Raw genomic sequence first — 21,258 nt, 5'->3', positions numbered from 1 at the left:
AATCCCTTATCAGTCAGGGTTTTCCAGACAAATAGAATCAATAGATATCGTGCATATATATATATGTGTGTGTGTGCATATGTATGTGTGCATTTGTGTATATGTGTGTATACACATGTGTATATGTGTGTATACGTGTATGTGTATATATGTATATTGTGTGTATGTGTGTGTGTATATATGTTTATGTGTGTGTGTATGTGTGTGTGTATGTGTGTGTGTATGTGTGTGTATCGGTGAAGGTGAAGTTGCTCAGTCGTGTCCAACTCTTTGCGACCCCCGTGGACTGTAGCCTACCAGGCTCCTCCGTCCATGGGATTCTCCAGGCAAGAATACTGGAGTGGGGTGCCATTTCCTTCTCCAGAGGATCTTCCCGACCCAGGGATGGAACCCAGATCTCCCACATTGGAGGCAGACGCTTTAACCTCTGAGCCACCAGGGAAGCCATGTGTGTATATATGTGTGCATATGTATGTGTGTGTGTATATGTGCATGTGTGTGTCTGTGTGTGTGTGTGTGTGTGTGTATGTGGTTTGTTTACTTTAAGTAATTGTTTCACACAGTTGGGTGAAGCAGGCAAGTCTGACACTCACTGGGCTGGCCAGCCCAGTGATGTTGTTGTTGTAGCCTTAAATGGATGTTGTTGTTGTAGCCTTAAATCTGGAATCTTTAGGGCAAGTCAGCAGGTTTAAAACATAGGCCAGGAGTATGTTCGCTGCTGCTTGCCTGGGATGGCCACAGCATGGCGGAGCAGGAGCTTGAGGCGCTGAGGAAGCAGAGTCTGGCCAGGCTGCAGGCAAAGCACGGGGATCCTGGCGCTGGAGCACAACAGGAAGCAAAGCACAGGGAAGCAGAAATGAGAAATAGTATCTTAGCCCAAGTTCTGGGTCAGTCAGCCCGGGCCCGGTTAAGTAACTTAGCACTTGTAAAGCCTGAGAAAACTAAAGCAGTAGAGAATTACCTTATACAGATGGCACGGTATGGACAACTAAGTGGGAGGGTATCAGAACAAGGTTTAATAGAAATCCTCAAAAAAGTAAGCCAGCAAACAGAAAAGAAAACAACAGTTAAATTCAACAGAAGAAAAGTAATGGACTCTGACGAAGATGACGATTATTGAATATGTCTAGAGACTGGAACTTAACGAAGTTCCAGTATTATCTAGGACAGATAATACTTGGCACAAGTTAAGATCTGGGTGTTGTGTTTACTTTGCTTATTGTCTATATACCTTTTAAAAATAAACTTGTTATGCAAAATAGAAAAAAAATAAAATGAAAACATAGGCCAGATTTCTACAGTTTTTAGGCAGAATTCCCTTTTCTCCTGGAAACTCAGTTTTTGCTCTTAAGACCTTTAGCTTATTGTATGAGGCCCATTCAGACTGTCCAGGGTGATCTCTTTCACTTAAAGTTAACAGATGGACAATGTCAGTCACATCTACAGAAACACCGTTACAGCCGCATCTAGACTATTGTTGGACCAAATAAGTGGGCAGCACAGCTGACATGTAAAGTTTTACCATCACAAATCTCTGGTTTTTCCTTTAGCGGAAGAGCAGAGTCAGCTGCTTTCTGCCCCATTTCCTCAGTGTTTAAATCTTTACAATGAAGAAAGGTCCTCTTAGTGACTCAAAGGTGGCAGTTTTAGTGGAACATTTTTTTCCTGTCAAATTATTAAAAAAAACAACAACAACAACAAACTTTGAAAAGCTGAGCAGTATCAATACCCTACCACTGTCTCACATGATGCCAAATGGTCTTGTGAGCTCTGCCTGGTTAGTGGGATGAGCAGAAGTGATAAAAGTTATATCCTTCCTGAACTCTGTACTGAGACTGCTCCACTGAGTGCAATAATCTCATGGGATGTGGCGAGTTAATTTTTTTTCTGGGAAGAATTTCAGTGTTAGAATTTACTGTCTTTTGCACATATAAATTTGAAGCTTTAATGTTACACTCTTCTGGTTATTTGCATTTAATATGCATGCAAATTCACATGTATACTATGTACCAAGCACGTAATTTATAAATCGGTACTTTCCCTGGTTGTTAGCGATTTTGGCCGCTTTAAAAATGAATACTTTGAAGAAATATATGATTTAAAATATATATGTAGTATCTTTAGTTTCCAGAGGAAAATATGAAGTACATTCTCTGCTGGGAAAGGTAGATCTCTGCTGTAACATTCTCGGTGTTTAAAGAAGTTCTGCGTACTGCTAAAGGTTAGAATGCTTTTCTTTTTCTTTCCTATGATTAGCTTCGGGTTAGTTGTTGCAGACATTTGTTTCCACTAACGATGCTGAAAAATATGTGTTTCTGAATCGTGATTGATTGTAACCTGCAGAATCTTGGTACAGTCAGGGGCGAGTTGTTTCAGGCGATAAACACACCTCATGCAACAAGAGTAGCACGTGGTGCGCGTAAGGGCAGAAGATTAGGTCTGCAGGGCATAACCCAGAGCAGATGGACTCCAGAGAGAGAGTCTGGGGCCTCTCTGGCTGTTATTTAGGCTCGTTGTCTTGGCAACCAAAACACAGCCATCGGTCTGCCCTGGGCCGGGCACTTCCACCAGCCCTGACTACCTGACCTTTCCTCCTCCCCGTTCCCATCTGTCACTGGTACTCTCCCTGGCCGCTTACAGGCAGTTTAGGCTTTCCATTTTCGTCCTGGTGCAGCTCCAGGCACCACCTGTGTCTCTTCCTTCTCCTCTGGGCAGCTGAAACCTCATCACTGACCCCCAGCTTCTCAGCTGTGTTCCTCTTCTGTCAGCCCACACAAGGCCTCCCAAACTTTCCCACGACTGAGGAAAGTGCTCTTTCAGCATAGACCTCCCAGCATTCGGCATCTTGCGTGGGGAGCAGGCCTCCATCCTCAGCTCCAGCAGTCAGCTCTGGTGTCTTAGTTAGGCTAATTTTTTTTTTTTTTTTAACTCTTCTTCTTTCTGATCCTCTTCATGGCCGTTAGTTACCCTCCTGCTACAGCGTACCAGCTCTTGGGATGGCTTCACCCTCTCCGTCTCTAAATTGTCTCCAGTCCTCTCAAAGTCAGCCCTCCTTAAGTGACAATGAGCAAAGGCTTTCCGGCTGACCAGTTGGTGACGGCACCACCGTCACCATCATCAATGCTGTGAATATTATTACCGGCTTCCATGTCAGCTTAGTGCCAGTTGCTTAGAAGATGGACTAAATTCATTGGGTCTGTGGACGTTGACTCGCAGCCCAAGTCACGACCTCTGCATGGTGTTGTGCAGCTTGTCAAGGACAAGAGTCAGGATGAGAACCCACCGACATGGGTGTCCTTGGGCACAGCTGGATCTGCCAGGGTCAGAGGGGACTTCCATCCCCCTTCATGCCCTGAGAGAGGCACCTTCAGGTGGCTGATCTATGTTGAGACACAGAGATGAAGGGGCCCTGTTTTCTGGCTCCTTTGTGGGCTGAGGGGACTCACTCACTGATTTGAAGCTGAACACCCTCTACACATGGGAATGCCTTGGCCTATGGCATGTGTGTGAAAATCAAGAAGAATCAAAGTGAAGTTATCTATTAAGAAGGGGAGATGTTCAATGGAGGACCAAACCTACTCTCTCTCCTTTCAGTCAGTTCAGTTGCTCAGTCATGTCCAACTCTTTGCGACCCCATGGACTGCAGCACACCAGGCCTCCCTATCCATCACCAACTCCCAGAGCTTACTCAAACTCATGTCCACTGAGTTGGTGATGCCATCCAACCATTTCATCCTCTATTATCCCCTTCTCTTCCTGCCCTCAATCTTTCCCAGCATCAGGGTTTTTTCAAGTGAGTCAGCTCTTCACATCAAGTGGCCAGAATATTGGAGTTTTAGCTTCAGCATCAGTCCTTCCAATGAATATTCAGGACTGATTTCCCTTAGGATGAACTGGTTGGATCTCCTTGCAGTCCAAGGGACTCTCACTTGAGTCTTCTCCAACACCACAGTTCAAAAGCATCAATTCTTCTGCATTCAGCTTTCTTTATAGTCCAACTCATATCCATACATGACCACTGGAAAAACCATAGCTTTGACTAGATGGACTTTGTTGGCAAAGTAATGTCTCTGCTTTTAAATATGCTGTCTAGGTTGGTCATAGCTTTTCTTCCAAGGAGCAAGCGTCTTTTAATTTCATGGCCGCAGTCACCATCGGTAGTGATTTTGGAGCCCAAAAATATAGTCTGTCACTGTTTCCCATCTATTTCCCATGAAGTGCTGGGACCAGATGCCATGATCTTAGTTTTCTGAATGTTGAGTTTTAAGCCAACTTTTTCACTCTCCTCTTTCACTTTCATCAGGAGGCTCTTTAGTTCTTCTTCACTTTCTGCCATAAGGGTGGTATCATCTGCATGTCCAAGATTATTGATATTTCTCCCAGCAATCTTGATTCCAGCTTGCCTGCCATTTTGTGTGATGCATATAATTTAAATAAGCAGGGTTACAATATACAGCCTTGATGTACTCCTTTCGCAATTTGGAACCAGTCTGTTGTTCCATGTCCAGTTCTAACTGTTGCTTCTTGACCTGCATACAGATTTCTCAGGAGGCATTTAAGGTGGTATGATAGTCCCATCTCTTTCAGAATTTTCCACAGTTTGTTGTGATCCACACAGTCAAAGGCCTTGGTATAGTCAGTAAAGCAGAACTAGATGTTTTTCTGGAACTCTTGTGCTTTATTGATGATCCAGTGGATATTGGCAACTTGATCTCTGGTTTCTCTCCCTTTTCTAAATCCAGCTTGAATATCTGGAAGTTCACGGTTCACGTACTGTTGAAGCCTGTCTTGATGAATTTTGAGCATTACTTTGCTAGCGTGTGAGATGAGTGCAGTTGTGTGGTGGTCTGAACATTCTTTGGCCTTGCCATCAGTGATGAGTCGTCTCACTTTTGCTTTTGGATAATGTGACAGTGTTTGATAAACTTGCTGTAAGTATCAGGTGAAAATGGCTCTGTGGTTACAATGATATCCAAATGAAATATTCTTCAGTGGCTTCTCTTCCTTTTCTTTCCCTCCTCGTCTCCCTTTTGCCTTCTTCTTGTCCTCTTTCCCCCCGCCCCTTCCTTTTTGATAATAAGCATAGCATCTTATGGAGAAGTAAATGGCAACCCACTCCAGTATTCTTGCCTGGAAAGTATCATGGACAGAGGAGCCTGGAAGGCTATAGTCCATGGGGTCGCAAATAATCAGACATGACTGAGTGACTCCTGTCCTGTCCATAGCAGCTTATAAATGTCTAAGGTACTCCAGGCGGCCCAGTGATGCCTTTTTGCTGAGCTAGATGGTATCATAGGTAACTGCAGCCCGCAGGTTCCATCCGTGTGCTGTGGGCAGAGTGGCCTTCTAACTGCCATAGAATGTCCCAGGGGCATGGAAGCCACATGCTTGCTTTGCAGGAGCACTGAGTGTGAGAACTTGAGCCTGGCTCACTTCTGGAGCTCAGACATGCTTTCTCCCATGGCTCAGGATTCCTCAAAAGAGGCCAGATTGAGAGAAAGCCACGTGGGAAGAAGTCCGCGAGTGGGACTCGGCTGAGCAACAGCCTGGGTAGCTGAGGTAACAGAGACGCGAGGTACCTCTCCTGACTTAACTAGCACCCTCAACTCCTCTTGTTACAGCAGACACCTCCTCACACACAGAGAAACAAGTATGCTCCCGGGGGAAGGAGGCTGTGGCATAAGGCATGGGTGGGCAAACTTGGCCCTAGGACATATCCAGACCTGTTTTTGTAAGGACAAAGGCTCAGGATTGTTTTTAACGCGTTGAAAAAAACAAAGCAAAAAAGAATGTGTTAGATACATTACTAAAGCCTTTGAAGTTTGCAATATTATCTGGCCCTTAATATATAATGTTTGTCAGTCCCTGAAAAGAACTGGTCATAATGCCTAATGACTCCTTCCTGGGGGTCATTTTCTTTGAAAGAACAAGGCCCAAGAGTGGAAATGGTTTCCCTGATGGCTGGGCCTGGAGTTGGTGTTCTACTGGAAGTTGTGTGTCCAGACAAGGTCGTTAGTGGTGTCCATTGTAACCTGTGGACTGGTGCAGTAATGAAGGCCAGTGCAACGGGGAAAAGCACAGGCGAAGAGGAGACAAAGGCTCTCAGATTAGGAATGGCCTTGCCCACCACCACCTGGGCACTGCAGATAGAATGACTGAGAAGAGGAATCCCCGGCAGAGTGTGGAGACCTGAGACCCAGGCTTTTGCCTTAAACCCAACACACTTGTAGCACCATGAAGGAGAAGGCCAGGGGACTTGGGTTTACACTTGTATTTAGTTCACAAAGTACATCTCTGTCTCGCTGTGTCTTCACTGTGCGCACTGTGTGCTTATCCCGCTTTAGGCAAGGCACGAGCTAAGAGGCTGGAAGAAAATGCAAGAAGTTGTAGGAACTGTGTTTATTCTTTTCTGGCTGGTGCAGCAGCTGTGTGTGTGTGTTAGTCGCTCAGTCGTGTCCCACTCTTTGTGACCCCATGGACGGTAGCTCGCCAGGCTCCTTTGTCCATGGGATGCTCCAGGCAAGAATGCTGGAGTGGGTTGCCATTTCCTTCTCCTATTATACTTCATAATATGTAACAAATACTTTTGTTTATAAGTCAGACTTCTGTATACATGTGTTGTTTTCATATATGTTCCTTGTAGGAAGCCTTTACATGTACAGATAAAGATCAAGAAACTAAACTCGTTCAAAGGTATAAACTGACTACATTTACAGCTGAAGAAAGATCTATTGTGCATTTAACATGACCACAGTTTTCTCACTAAGTCTTCCAACTCTAAAAGGTATCTGCTTTAATTTCTAAGATTTAAATTATTTAAAAATATGTACTTATTATCTGTGGTTTAGACTCTTAAATTATGTCCAACTCCTGAAACACTATTGGACTGTAGTCTGCCAGGCTCCTCTTTCTATGGGATTCTCCAGGCAAGAATACTAAGATGAGTTGCCATTTCCTTCTCCAGGGGATCTTCCCAACCCAGGAATCAAAGCTGGGTCTCCTGCATTGCAGGCAGATTCATTACTGAGTAAGCTACTTATTATCTGTAGTACTGTTCATAAGTAAATCAATGATTCATTATGTTAAAAATTTTAGTTGGATGATCCTAAATATACCTGGTGATGAGAGCTCCCATCTACAAGAAAACAATATTGAGAACTTCTAAAGTGCGTAATGTTAATTTCTATTGAGAGCAAAAGGGAATCCAAAGAGTCAAGAGAAAAATTTAAAGATTTTAGAAACTCACCTTTTAAATTATCAAAATCCACCCAAGAAGCAGACTCTACCTTTTTGGTTCCCACATGACAGCAGCAGACATAACATAACGTTAACACAACAAGCCCAGCATGCCCTCAAGGGCTTTCCAGGTGGAGCTTGTATGTGCTTACAGAGCAAAAGTAGCCCATGGCCGAGCACATAGCTCGCGAAGTGTGTGCAGAGCTATGAGTGAGCTCAGCCACAACAAAATCATTATTTACAAAACATGGGGGAAGAGCGAGAGGGCATGGGGCGAGAGGGCCTGACCACTGCCGCTTTGGCTAATTTGCTTTTTCCCAACAACCTCATTTTATAGTTGTGAGAACCCTCTGAACAGGTGAAAGGGCATTTCTTTCAACCTCAATCAGTAGAGAAGAAAGAATTGATGCTTGATCAGAGGTGTGTCCTTTTAAGGTCATATAGTTATTTGATGGAGTTGGAAATCAGACTCAGATATTCTGGCTCTAAAATCTGATCACCATCCTCAGGGTCAGTGAGTTACACAGTGTTCACCTTGCACCCCAACTCCCCAACACAGAAGCCTTCCCACTCAACAGTAAGTCTGTATGTTGTTATTGTTCAGTCATTAAGTTGCATCCGAGTCTTTGTGACCCCATGAACTGCAGCACACCAGGCTTCCCTGTCCTTCACTATCTCCTGGAATCAGTGATGCCGTCCAATCATGGCATCCTCTGTCGTCACCTTCTCCTGCCTTCAGTCTTACCCAGAATCAGGGTCTTTTCCAGTGAGTCAGTTCTTTGCATCAAATGGCCAAATTATTGGAGCTTCATCTTTAGCATCACTCTTTCCAACGAATATTAAGGGTTGATGTCCTTTAGGATTGACTGGTTTGATCTCCTTGCAATCCAAGGGACTCTCAAGACTCTTCTCCAGCATCACAGTTCGAAAGCATAAATTCTTCAGTTATCAGCCTTGTTTATGGTGTAACTCTCGAATGGATCCATGACTACTGGAAAAACCATAACTCTGACTATATGGACCTTTGTTAGCAAAGTGATGTCTCTGTTTTTTAATATGCCGTCTAGGTTTGTCATAGCTTTTCTTCCAAGAAGCAAGCGTCTTTTAATTTCATGGCTGAAGTGAAATTTTAATTTCTACATGTGCGTTTATAATATTAACATTATAAGGGATGGGTAGCATACCTCTAGAAATGGACTCATTTGTGTATCTCAGCTTTGTCCCCTTCTCACATGGGAAGGTGTATGTGGAAGAAACCCTTAGCAAGTGTGCAAGGCGGTGTGCACTGCTCTGAATTGTGTGTGTATGTCTGGAAATGCTGACTCGTGGCAGATTCCTCGGATATTCTAGTTTGACTTTCATAAATGACCTAAGAAAGAAGCAGTTGTGAAAGATATTAATGACGCTATGGCAGTCTTACTGAAAATTGGAGCTGTTTTCACTATCTTACCATAGTTGTCAGAGCAAGTTGCCCTTTAATATAGATAAATCCAGTGGTTTATCCTGTGTATGTATGTTTTGATTGTCAGTGGCCATCATTCCTCCCTGACAGGACAGGAGAGAATCTTACACGTTTCCTCACCATCTACAGACTTTACAGGAGAACCAGTGGGGTCTGCATCAGCTCTGGTTCTCCATCTGAGTCTGAACCCTGAGCGAGGAATTTGGTCCTGGAGCCAGTGTCACTGATAGAGGCATCAGCCACCAGGGAATCCATCACAAATGAGAGCAATCTAGCCATCCCGGGGAACCTAACCACGTTCATATTCAGATAAGGAGAGCACCAAGTGATCTCACGAAGAGTGCTTATCAGGGACTCGGGGCGGGGGTAGTGGTGCCTTTACCCTGCTCCTTAAGTATGTTAAACAATAGAGCCTTGAAAGTCACGGTTGTGAGAGCGAGGACAGGAAAATGAGCGCAACAGTTCACACGGCGCGCTTTTCTTCGGAGCAGCGATTCACGCGGTGCATTTTTCTTCGGAGCAAGAAGTCGTGTCAGTTTCTCAGAGCGGCTATTTCATCTCTTACAGTCTCTGTAAGAATGTCTTGGTCAGCCGCGGGTCAGCAGCTCGGGAGCTGACTTAGATCTCTGCCTTGCTGACTCCTTGTACCTTTTTGATTTCAGCTCAGATGTCATTTCTTGGAGAGCTTTCCTCCCAGCCAGTCTGGGATTTCCTTCCCCCTAGCTCTGCTCCTTGTGTTCTCTGTCTCATCATTTTGTTTCATTTTCTTCACAGCACCTATCACTGTTTGCAGTGGTTTTCTTTCTTTCTTGGCCTGTTCAGTGTCTCTCTCTCTCTCTCTCTCTGTTACCTATGGGACATAAGCTCCATGCAACAGAAGCCAACCGTGCCTCCTTGGTTTACTGTTGTTTTTCATAACACACAGAATGGTGCCTGGCTTATGGCAAGTGCTTCATAATTCAAATTCATCGAGTGACTCAATGAAAGAATGAATTAGTGAGGAAGTGTGTGCTTTTCTGTTGCTCAATCCCACAGTAATAGAGTACCCATATACTGGCTGTGGTCTTTCCCTATGAGGGGAATGCAGAGGGACTCCATTAGCTTTCTATTGTTGCAGTAACAAGTTACCACAAACTTAGCCACTTGATAGGGATTTGTTATCTTAAAGTTCTAGAGATCAGAAGCCCACACAGGTCTCACTGGGTTAACACCAAGGTGTTAGCAGGTCTGCGTTCCTCTCTGGAGGCTCCAGGGGGAATCCATTTTCTTGCCTGTTTCAGCTTCTCGAGGCCACACACATTCCTTGGTTTGCACCCCTTGCAGGGTCTTTAAAGCCAGCCGTGATGAGCTGAGTCTTTCTCGGGTTGCCATCTCTCTGATTCACTGCAGCTGGGGTGCTTTCTCTGCTTTAAGGATTCATGCGATTAGATTGGGTTCACTTAGATAAACTAGGAAAACCTGCCATCTCAATGGTCTTGTTACTCAAGTCTGCAAAGCCCTTTTGTCAGGTAAGATAACATACTCATAGGTTCCAGAAGAAGTTCATGGATGTCTTGTGAGGGGCGTGGAGGGGGATTATTTTTCTGCCTACTATGTGAATTTACTCAAAGAGCAGGCAGAGGATGGTCTAGCCCAGAGTTTCATTTCTCTTTCAGAATATATATCGTGAAGATCAAAGTTGCTCAGTGCATTTATTCATTCAATGATAAAGCTTTCTGGAGCTGGTCATGTTGTCTTTGACAATTACGTTTCTGATGGCAGAGTGGGCAAGGCTAGATGTGGATGTGGCGACCCTGGAAAAGGTCACCTGAGTTCAGGTCCAGGCCTGACAATGAGAAATTGAGGTGCTAGTTGAAAGTGGGATCGGTGTGTCCAGTGGGGACTCGGAGTGGTTGTACTGGTAGCAGTGACAGATACAGTTGCTGAGTATAGGCCTACTTGGAGTAATTAATTCATGCCATATTTACAGCATCCTGTAACAGAGGTAGTTATTATCCCCATTATATGGATGATGAAACTAAGGCACAGAGAAGTTAAATAAGTCACCTGAGATCATACAACTAATATGTAATTGAGCTGGAGTTCTAAACCCCATGTCTTCTGGCCCTAGGTCCTGCTCTGTAACGGCTGTCCTCCCTTGCCGCTCATGGGGCCATTTTGAGAGTAGCTGAAAGAGCTAAAGGGGCTTCCCAGGTGGCGTTAGTGGTAAAGAACCCTCCTGCCAACGCAGGAGACAGGGGTTCAATTCCTGGACGGGGAAGATCCCCTGGCGAAGGAATTGGCAACCCCCTCCAGTATTCTTGCCTGGGTGAATCCTTTGGACAGAGGAGTCTGGCGGGCTGCAGTCCATAGGGCCGCAAAGAAGTCAGGTTGACTGCGGCGATTTAGCACGAAGGAGCTTTGAGAGAGCCACAGTGGGGGCGAGGCGGGGCAGAGCCTTGGTGTCTTGCAGCTGTGTGTGGGTGCGGGTGGGTGATGGGACCTGTGGTCTCCAGGAAGCGGAGGCAGGTGGCGCCGTGCGCAGGCGCAGCCCCACGGTTGGCGGGGGCGCGGGAGATGCTGCGAGGAGGCTGGACCAGGCCGCCCAGGCTAAGCCCTTCACTGAACCGGAGACTGAAACTGTTACAGGGGAAAGGCTCGGAAGCCCCGAGCTGACACGTCTGCTGCATCAGTTACCAGACCTGGGTTCGCGGGCAGCCCTTGGATTCACCAAGCCTCTTGTGAAGAGAGCCTACAAATCGTCGGCATCTCCAGGTGGGACAAGGATCAAATGGTTGTTGAGAAGGGCCCTGTAAATCTTCGTTATTACTGTCCACGGTCCAGACTGGCAAGGTGGGGGAGCGGAACCAAGGAGGGGCACCTCCGCGCCTCGAAAACCTGAGCAAAAAACGGGAGCAAGACACGAGCTTTTCTTCTCGTGAAACTGATTGATGGCGGGGATTTACAGGTCAGCCTGGGAAAGCATGTAATCCATCAGGGCATTAGAAGGATGTCTTGTTTTGGGCGTGCAGATCCACGGTCACTAAGGTACTAACAAGCGGACAGTGGACGAGCCGCCTCCGCTTGTTCTGCAACCCCCTCATTTTACTAGCTGTCAGGTGGCCAGGTCTTGTAGGAAGATGGTTTTCTTCAGTGGGTTTGCCGTAATTGTGTGAACGCACGTGGTGGCTGTGAGTTTCAGGCTTCAGAAGGGAGGTGCAGAAACTTAGTTAAGAGCCTCTGCAGATACTTAATCGTACATAACTCTGAAGAGCAGTAAAGGCTCTGAGATTTTACCTTGCCTGTGAACTCTGAGCCTGACCCAGTTCTATACCGGTTGGAAACAGGAAAATCTTGGGTCAGACACAAAGGATTTAATTTCCTCATGGCCCAGCCGGCAGCAGGAGCTTCCAGTTTGCCTCAGTTTCTCTTGTCCTTCAACTCCCAGAGGGGCAGGGCCTAGCGACCCCTAGTGGGTGCTTCACCTAGGAGGGTCTGTGTTACAGCTGAGGCGGGCAGAGCTTAAGCCATCATTCTTATAAAGCAGGGGTCGCCAACCTCCAGGCTTCGGACCAATACCTCCTTGTGAGATCAGCGGCGGCATGAGATTAGGAATAAAGTACACAATAAATGTAATGCACTTGCAGTATCCTGAAACCATCCCCTCACCCCCACTGGCCCTCTGGTGCGTGGAAAAACTGTCTTCCACGGAAGCTGGTTCCTGGTGCCAAAGCAGTTAGGGGCCGCTGTTACAAAGGGCTCCTGGCAAACATATCCAGCGTTTAATACCCTGGTCAGGTAACCAGTCTGTCGTTTGTCCTGGAGGGAGACACTGTCTTCATCCTTCTAGGCTGTTCACTTTACAGACATCCTTGTAAAGATAGTCTGGGACAAATGCTGTCGCAAGACGTGTGATAAAGTTTCCCAGTAGAACCTAATGCATAATTAGCAGAAATCCCTAATAATGACCTATCAGAGGTGTTTGTGTTTAAGTAGCTGGAATTGTACCAGTGAGTTGGTATAATCTGAATTCACTTTGGGGGAAAGAAAAAAAATCCATTTCTAATTCTGTTCACTTAGTGAGTTCTCAATACTTTTGGATGGTGATTCCACCAAACTTGTTGCTTAAATAATTAATTACTATGGAGTTCCAAACTTCTAATGAATTGGTAATTGAAGGATATATAGATTAAATGTGGTTTACCTGGAGCATGCAGGGAGTGTGTGGTTGACATACAGCTTTGTTACAGGTGTGACAAAGTTTAAGACTTTAATACTTTGTCAGTGGATGATACTGATAGAAACTTTAAAAGATTTTTGCTTAGAACAATACACACTTTGATTTCCACGATAAACTTACTAGGCAAATTCTATTAAGAAAATTATTATTTGAGGTACAAATTTCTTTATATTTGATTTTTCAAATCCACAGATACGTTAAATCTTTACATAAGATCATGGTTGAAAATTGTAGCCCTATCATTTCCTGTTCAATATGTAATCAGTGATAAATTGAAGCCAAAAGTCTTGGATAATCCATGAAATGAACTTTGAATATTTTTTAGGTTTAAACTTGATACACAGGTCCATATGCTATGTGCTAAGTCGCTTCATTCACACCTGACTCTTTGTGACCTTATGCACTAGAGCCTGCTAGCCTCCTCTGTCCATGGGATTCTTCAGGCAAGAATACTGGAGTGGGTTGTTATGCCCTCCTTCAGGGGGTCTTCCTTGATCCAGGGATCCAACATGTGTCTCTTAGGTCTCCTGCCTTAGCAGGCGGGTTCTCTATCACTGGCGCCACCTGGGAAGCCCTGCAAGGATCCACATGGTGCCTGCAGTAAATGTCAGGAAGTCCAAGAACTCACTTTCTGCCTGGGGGTTAGTGAGCACTGTGAAGATGGCTGATCTAGACTGAATGCAGCTGGATCTGGACTGAATTTAAGATCTGCTAATTCCTGATTCTGTAACTTGCCTAAAATATCTGAGTCTTAATCTCCTCATACAACTATTGTAGATAATGACTACTGCGTCATAGAATAGTTGTGCAGCCTAAATGGAGTAAGTTATTCAAAGCTGGTACATTCCGTTTATAATGTCAAGGGAATACTGAAGTCAGATCAGGACCATTATAAAGTTTCTTTGATTACTTTCAGCTTGGGTGAAGCTTTAAATTCTTAGTTAAATTCCTTCTCTAAAGCACTCATTTATTGTCTTTTATTTTCCTAGTTATCTGGGTACATTGGGGAATTAAAATCATCCTCTAAAAATCATCCCATGGATATCAAAAGCTCATAAATTGTGAGATGCTAATAGGAAAGTCAAGATCTGCTCCAGCTTATTATTACTGGAGTGCACAGAGCTATCTTGGGAAAAGCAAGGGTTGGCGTGATTTCCCAGCATAAGATGCTCTGCAGATTTCAAAATATGTCACTCACTGTAAAAACCAATTCAGTTATTTGCCAGCCACACACATGCTAATCAGGGTTGAAAACATAAAGACCACGGGAAGGAAATGGACCGTTACATTTCTGTTACCAGCGCTGGTGTTAAGAAATAACCAGAGCTCGCATGAGCCTGTGCCCTCAGTTTTATAGGGAATCAGGAACTGAATATTTAGAAACTAATTACAATTCATTAAGATGACTAAAAGAGCTATGGCAGTGTGGGGTTCTATTTTTATCAGTTGAATCAATCTCTCCAATGAAAAGTAGGAAACAGGTTTTCAGTTTTGACAAACAATGTGAAAGCTTTGCAGTGGGAACAAAATGAGACATGTTGGGAGCAGCTGTGAGGTTCTAGATTTTTTTAAAATAAGCAGCTACTGTGTTCTGAATTTAGGGCTTCCCAGATGGTACTAGTGATGAAGAACCCGCCTGCCAGTGCTGGAGACGCAAGAGATGCAGGCTCAACCCTGGGTCAGGAAGATCCCCTGGAGGAGGGCATGGCAACCCACTCCAGTATTCTGGCTTGGAGAATCCCATGGACAGACGAGCCTGGTGGGCTACAGTCCATGGGGTCTCAGAGTCGAACACGGCTGAAGTGACTTAGCATGCGCGCATCCTGAATATGAGGGCATTCATGACTGAGGAGGTGGAGGAGGAGAGGAAAGTTGATGTATTTTGGCAGATGGGCTGACGAAAGATAAATGGTAAGGTGTCTGCCTCCTGATGTGTAAATCTCTATTCACTGTTACCAAATAGAAAACAGCACTCTTACGATGAGAGCAGCTTTTATTCCAAATGTGTGTTTGTGTATATGTGTATTTTTGTATATGTCTTCAGATTGTATGTAAAATGTTAATGGCTTTACTTAGTAGAGATTGGGTTAAATATTTACTTCCAGCTAAGTATAACCATATGCCTACACTTTAAAAACAGTAACAATTCTAAAGAGAGTAACGCAAACAATTTAGAAAATATCAAAGCTCGCCTAGATTGGTGGTTAGTGGAGGTAACTGGATAACACTGACATGATTTTGGTTTAGTCCAACTCATGTTAAATAAGCCCCTCCCCTGGGCAGGGTTCTGTCTGGGTGTGGAGAGACAAACCTGGCCACGTCATCAGCAAATCATCTCAGCTCGTTTGCAACCAGAGAGTACCCAGTGGGGAGCACAGCCCCCATGGCCCCGGCCTTGGCATCGTCCCACTAAGAAGGGAGGTTTCTTGAATTTACCCACGCCCTTTAGCACCTTATAATACGGAAGAGAAGAGAAGCTTGCGCATTGGTGAGACAGGACACACACACACATGTAGATCAGTTTGCTTACATCAGCAGTTTTCCTTTGTAAGTAAAACACGATTGGAGTTAATTTTTTTACAGGAATTTTTTCCTGCCTAACCGTAGTTGTTTTACTTTGCAAGAGAGTGAAAGAAATGTCTCTTCCTTTGTATTTTCTACTTGTATTTTTCTTCACTTTGGACTGTACGTGATCACAGAGACAGATACTGCACACTAGGACAGATGCAGGCATAGCATAAATAAAGCAGTAGAAAGTCAGCTCAAGCAAAGGAAGTTCAAACCCTGGGCTCTGTTAGACAGGAAAATGGATATTTCAATAAAGAGAGTTGTTGAGGCCACAGCAGGCGTCTGCACAAAGCTGCAGGGTCAGCATTTTTTCAGATAGTGTCATGGATGAGTAGTTAAGTAAGTAAAGATACTCAACCCCAGCAGGATCTTGGGGAAATGAGGTCTATGTTTTCTACTCCTTGAACATGGGAGCAAATCAGTGTCGATTCTGCTGTGGCCTTCTCTTGAGTGCCCCCTCCCTACGTTCTGCTTCTGTTACTTTGAAAATCATTTTGTTGAAATGACCTTTGTATCAGTTATACCCTTAGGATAAATTTAAATGCTTTTCTTTTTTTAAGATTTTTTTTTTTTTAATGTGGACCATTTTTAAAGTCTTTATCGAACTTGTTACAAGATTGCTTCTGTTTTATGTTTTGGTTTTTTGGCCACGAGGCTTGTGAGATCTTAGCTCCCCAACCAGGGATAGAACCCACACCAGTTATATTGGAAGGCAAAGTCTTAACTACTGGACTTTTCTAAACGTATAATTTTCTCCAATAATTCCTTCAGTTCACAAAGAATGAGGTGTTGGGAACTTGCTTGGTGAACACTTGCTATTCTTTACCTTACTGATATATTTTTTTCACCACAAATGGCCCTTTCCAAATGGGTAATATTTCTCTCAGCTTTGAGCTCCTAGCTTGCTTTCCTGATACTGATTTAATTTGGGGATAGTCAAAACCAACAGACCCACCAGTTCAGTTCAGTCTCTCAGTCGTGTCCGACTCTTTGCGACCCCCTGAACCGCAGCACGCCAGGCCTCCCTGTCCGTCACCAGCTCCCAGAGGCCACCCAAACCCATGTCCATTGTGTCGGTGATGCCATCCAACCATCTCATCTTCGTCCGTCCCCTTCTCCTCTTGCCCTCAATCTTTCCCAGCATCAGGGTCTTTTCAAATGAATCAGCTCTCCGCATCAGGTGGTCAAAGTATTAGAGTTACAGCTTCAATATCAGTCCCTCCAATCAACACCCAGGACTGATCTCCTTTAGGATGGACTGGCTGGATCTCCTTGCAGTTCAAAGGACTCTCAAGAGTCTTCTCCAGCATCACAGTTCAAAAGCATCAATTCTCCAGTGCTCAGCTTCTTTATAGTCCAACTCTCACATCCATACATGACCACTGGAAAAAGCATAGCCTTGACTAGACGGACCTTTGTTGTCAAAGTAATGTCTCTGCTTTTGAATATGCTGTCTAGGTTGGTCATAACCTTTCCTTCCAAGGAGCAAGTGTCTTTTAATTTCATGGCTGCAGTCACCATCCGCAGCCACCGTTTCCACTGCTTCCCCATGAAGCAATGGGACCAGATGCCATGATCTTAGCTTTCTGAATGTTGAGCTTTAAGCCAACTTTTTCACTCTCCTCTTTCACTTTCATCAAGAGGCTCTTTAGTTCCTCTTCACTTTCTGCCACAAGGGTGGTGTCATCTGCATATCTGAGGTTATTGATATTCCTCCTAGCAATCTTGATTCCAGCCTGTGCTTCCTCCAGCCCAGCGTTTCTCATGATGTACTCTGCATATAAGTTAAATAAGCAGGGTGACAATATACAGCCTTGATGTACTCCTTTTCCTGTTTGGAACCAGTCTGTTGTTCCATGTCCAGTTCTAACTTGCTTCCTGACCTGTATACAGATTTCTCAAGAGGCAGGTTAGGTGGTCTGGTATTCCCATCTCTTTCAGAATTTTCCACAATTTATAGTGATCCACACAGTCAAAGGCTTTGGCATAGTCAATAAAGCAGAAATAGATGTTTTTCTGCAAAAACAGGCCCATAGAGACAGATGAAACTCTGTAGATATGTTTAGCAGACCTGTTATCCTTTTTTAAAGAACTTATAGAATGAGGGCAGGATCTTTTGAAATTGGAGGCTGCATTGTGTAGCAGTTATTAGCATACATAAATTTGGACAGGTTATTAAGTCTGTAAGCTTTTTTAACTCATTTTTAAAAGTTATAATAGTATCTAATGCCGTTGTTGTGTATTAGAAATTGGAAAGCATTTAAAATAACGCCAGTACATTGTGCTCAGTAATAAATGGTTATCATTGTGGCCATCATCAGTCTGGATATTTTTATCTCGATTAGTATATATTCTAGGGTTTTGTTAGATGGAAAGCTTCATTTGAATTTGAGATATCTTAAGAGGCAAATGAGATTGTAAAAGTTTTCTATGATAATGTCTCTGATTTCCACTGAATTGATTTAAATCACACAAAAGTCACAGGGACTCAAGGGCCTTGAGGGCAGGGGCATGTTTTATTCTAAGGTATGTCACCTTTGGGGTAGAGCTTTATTCAGAGTAGGTGCTCAGCGAATTTGGACAGAGCTCTGGGATCTGATTTTACTCTCACTTGTGTGACATTGCTAGGTTCACTTTGGGGCTCAGGATTTCTTTCTCTCTTTTTTTAAATAATAATTTTGGGCTGTGCTGGATCCTCATCACTACGTGCAGTGTTTCCCTGTTTGCAGTGAGTGGGGACGACTCCTGATTGTGGTGCTGGGGCTTCTCATCTCAGTGGCTTCTCTTGTTGTGACGCATGGGTTTAGTTGCTCTGCAGGTGGCGTTTCCCAGACCAGGGATCTAACCTGTGTCTCCTGCATCGGCAGGTGGATTCTTTACCGCTGAGCCGCCAGGGAAGCCCTGATTGCAGAATTTTAGCAGGCAGTGACTGCTGGTTACAAGATAGATGAGTGGTTCTAGGCAGGCTTCCTTTGGGTGGGTGGGTGGGAGGGTAGGCAGGGGGACAGGCTTCTTCCTACCTCAGAGTGCTGTTTTTATATTGCGCTAGTTCTATGAAGGATTGCATGATGAAATTTGATTTGACTGGTGCATATTACCCCGGTAACATTTTAGCTTTCTAAAGAAATTGACTCCTAAGGAATTGGCCGATTGCTCTGAGGCATTTGCCTCTGGCTTAGCTAGTTAGGAAGGGCATGGTTTGGGTTGAGTTATTTTAACCTCTCTGAGCCTTGGTACCATTATCCTTAAAGAGTAAGGTGGGACAGACGGGAAGAGCAGGGGTCACACCAGCAATGCCTCTCTTCCTAGGACGGCTGTTTCTCTGCTTTCTTCCCATTGGCCAGAAGTGAATCACGTGACCCCTGCTTTCCGCCCAGGGTACCGAAGAAGTACCTGGTTCACTTTTCTATTCTTTCTGGTGGCTCTTGGTGCCACCCCTTTCCTTTCTTTCAAGCAGAACAGCGATTGATTGTGGGCATTAGGCTGCCTCTAGGGACTTCTGTGTGTGAGAAGTACTGTTTTATTAAGCATATAGCAGAACCTACATGCCTAGTCAGTAGTAGGCATGTGAAAAATGATGTGTTTTCTCATGTCTGTTTCACTGTGGATTGCTGGATGCATTAAAAGTGTTTCAGGAGAAAAAGAATAAACCCATATGTAATGTAGATTTTATCTTAAGATGTATCTCATTTTCAAAAATGTTAAAATATTAAAATTGCATACTGTGGAATTAAGGAGCTATGAAAGTAGACGGGATGAGCCTGAAAATTTAATTACCTTTTTTTCTTTTAAAGCAGGGCATAAACATATTACTTGGCTTCAATTACTCAGATAAAAGATATGTTCATTTTGAGGGATATGTATACTCTACTTTCAATGCAATAATTTGGGGGAAGTATTTTAAAATTAATTTTGTAAGGCTGCCAAAATACATATTGTTTATATAATGATAGCAAGAATAACAATACAAACTTTATTTAATAAAAAGAGTATTGAAAATTTTCTAAATAAATCACTCAGATGCAAAGGGCATTTTTCAAGACCTTTAGGAAAAAACAAAACAAAACAAAAAGCATGCTGAGTCAGACTTCTGACCTATCACAGGATGTATTATGGGAGGGCACTGTTGTCAGCTCTGAGTGTCCTGATCAATGCTATTATTTTTATTTCAATTCAGTAATGAGTCAAATAGGGTATTGGTGATCTAAGACTAAGGTCAAGGTATTGTCAGTATAAATCTCCTTAAGAAAATATTAGGTTCTTATTTTTATGCAATAGCCAGTTCCTTGTTAACTAATTTTACTTAATTTCTCAGATTTTTTTCTCTTAATGCAGTAGTTTGTATGCATCACATTTCTTGGAGTGTTTGTGTTAATGTCATGCCAGCCGCATGTTGTTTATAGTTCCTAAAGAGGTGTTAATACTTCTAAAACAACAGAAAACTAAAACTGAAAAATCCAGATTTGTGGAGAGTTAAATTCTGAGCTGGAAGCCTCAGTGAATTAATTGTATAATTTAATTTTAATAAAATAATGCCATCAGCAGTGGTTTTAAAATCCAGTATTCAGATATATATACAATATGCAATATCCTTTATCAGTGGTTTTCTGTCTGAATTTGTGCCAGTTTGTTCATATTCACACCCACACACACACACACATGCATATACACATGTAAACACATGTGCAGACATGTAAACACATAAACATAGTTTTCACATATATAAAATAAAGATTTTATATAAAAGTATATTTTAGCAGATTATGAAACAGGCTTAGAGAAGAAAATATGTATCCATAAATAAAAGGCACGGTTAAGCAATCCTGCTGGGAAATGTACGATTCCAAAAAAATAGCCATTTGGTTCTATTATTGCTGTGTTTCACAGGTATAAACTCTTTGGTTTAGTTGGCAAAGAGGTTTATTAGGTTAGAACTCAGTTCCTTAAATTACAGTCTTTGCTAAAGTGCAGTGCATTTAAAGAAACTTTCTCAGAATTAGAGGGTCAAATATTGCAGTTTTCTGAAAAAGACCCTGGACGGTTATGATAGTAGGGTGAGTTAATTCTTTTTTCCTGGGTGAAGTCTCACTGTGAGGACACAATACACCACTTTGGCTGAGACGCAATTTCCAATAAATTATGAAAATTATTGCTTCTAGTGCTGGGCTCTGGTATGAAATCTCATGGGAAATAACTTGAAACTGTGTGATAGATTTGAAATTAATTCCTATCACCCTCCCTCGCCCCGGCCACCACTTCCCTGAAGTATTTACAAGATGTACCATTATTTCTTGGCCATCAAGAAAGGCAAGCCAATGTAGTCCTCTTTTGCAGAATGAGACTGCTGTGATAAAAATCTCATCCATACACGGTTGTTAGGGCTGAACTTGCCTGGAGAATCCCAGGGACGGGGGAGCCCGGTGGGCTGCCATCTATGGGGTTGCACAGAGTCAGACACAACTGAAGCATTAGCAGCAGCAGCAGGGCTGAACTGAATACAGCAAGCTCTGATTTTGGGAGTTGGACAGAGTGGCCTGTGCTTTCAGAAGCTAAAGACTTGCTCTTTGACCCTTTCTCCTGGTCCTTGTCTCTCTCTGGCTTCCTTTAGTGACACTCAGAAAAGAACCTGATGATTGGGATTTTCCCCTTTGCCAGATGAGGCGAGTTTTGTAATGAAGAGTTTCAAACTAAACCCCTATTCTCAACCTTGCGAAATCCTGGTAGGACAAAGGTGAAACGTGCCTGCCATTTGCAAACTTAACTGGTTGAGGAA

At 43.5% G+C, this 21,258-nt stretch overlaps 2 protein-coding genes across 7 annotated transcripts in view; both read left to right on the top strand.

The window, feature by feature from the left end:
* ENOX1 (ecto-NOX disulfide-thiol exchanger 1) overlaps window positions 1-21,258 on the top strand; it is a 658,121-nt gene that overhangs the window by 156,241 nt on the left and 480,622 nt on the right. The window lies entirely within an intron of this gene.
* The window catches only part of LOC101109369 (programmed cell death protein 5-like), a 40,843-nt gene continuing 20,296 nt past the window's right edge, over window positions 712-21,258 (top strand). The window contains exon 1 of the mRNA XM_060394300.1: window positions 712-21,258. This exon is cut by the window's right edge and continues 20,296 nt beyond it. Within this exon, the coding sequence (XP_060250283.1) occupies window positions 743-1,120 (378 nt within the window). The 5' untranslated portion in view covers window positions 712-742 and the 3' untranslated portion in view covers window positions 1,121-21,258.

This window comes from Ovis aries, chromosome 10 (genome assembly GCF_016772045.2).
Source record: "Ovis aries strain OAR_USU_Benz2616 breed Rambouillet chromosome 10, ARS-UI_Ramb_v3.0, whole genome shotgun sequence".
Lineage (NCBI taxonomy): Eukaryota > Metazoa > Chordata > Mammalia > Artiodactyla > Bovidae > Ovis > Ovis aries.
The sequence above is the reverse complement of the archived record's forward strand: the minus strand, read 5'-3'. Positions and strand labels throughout refer to the sequence as shown.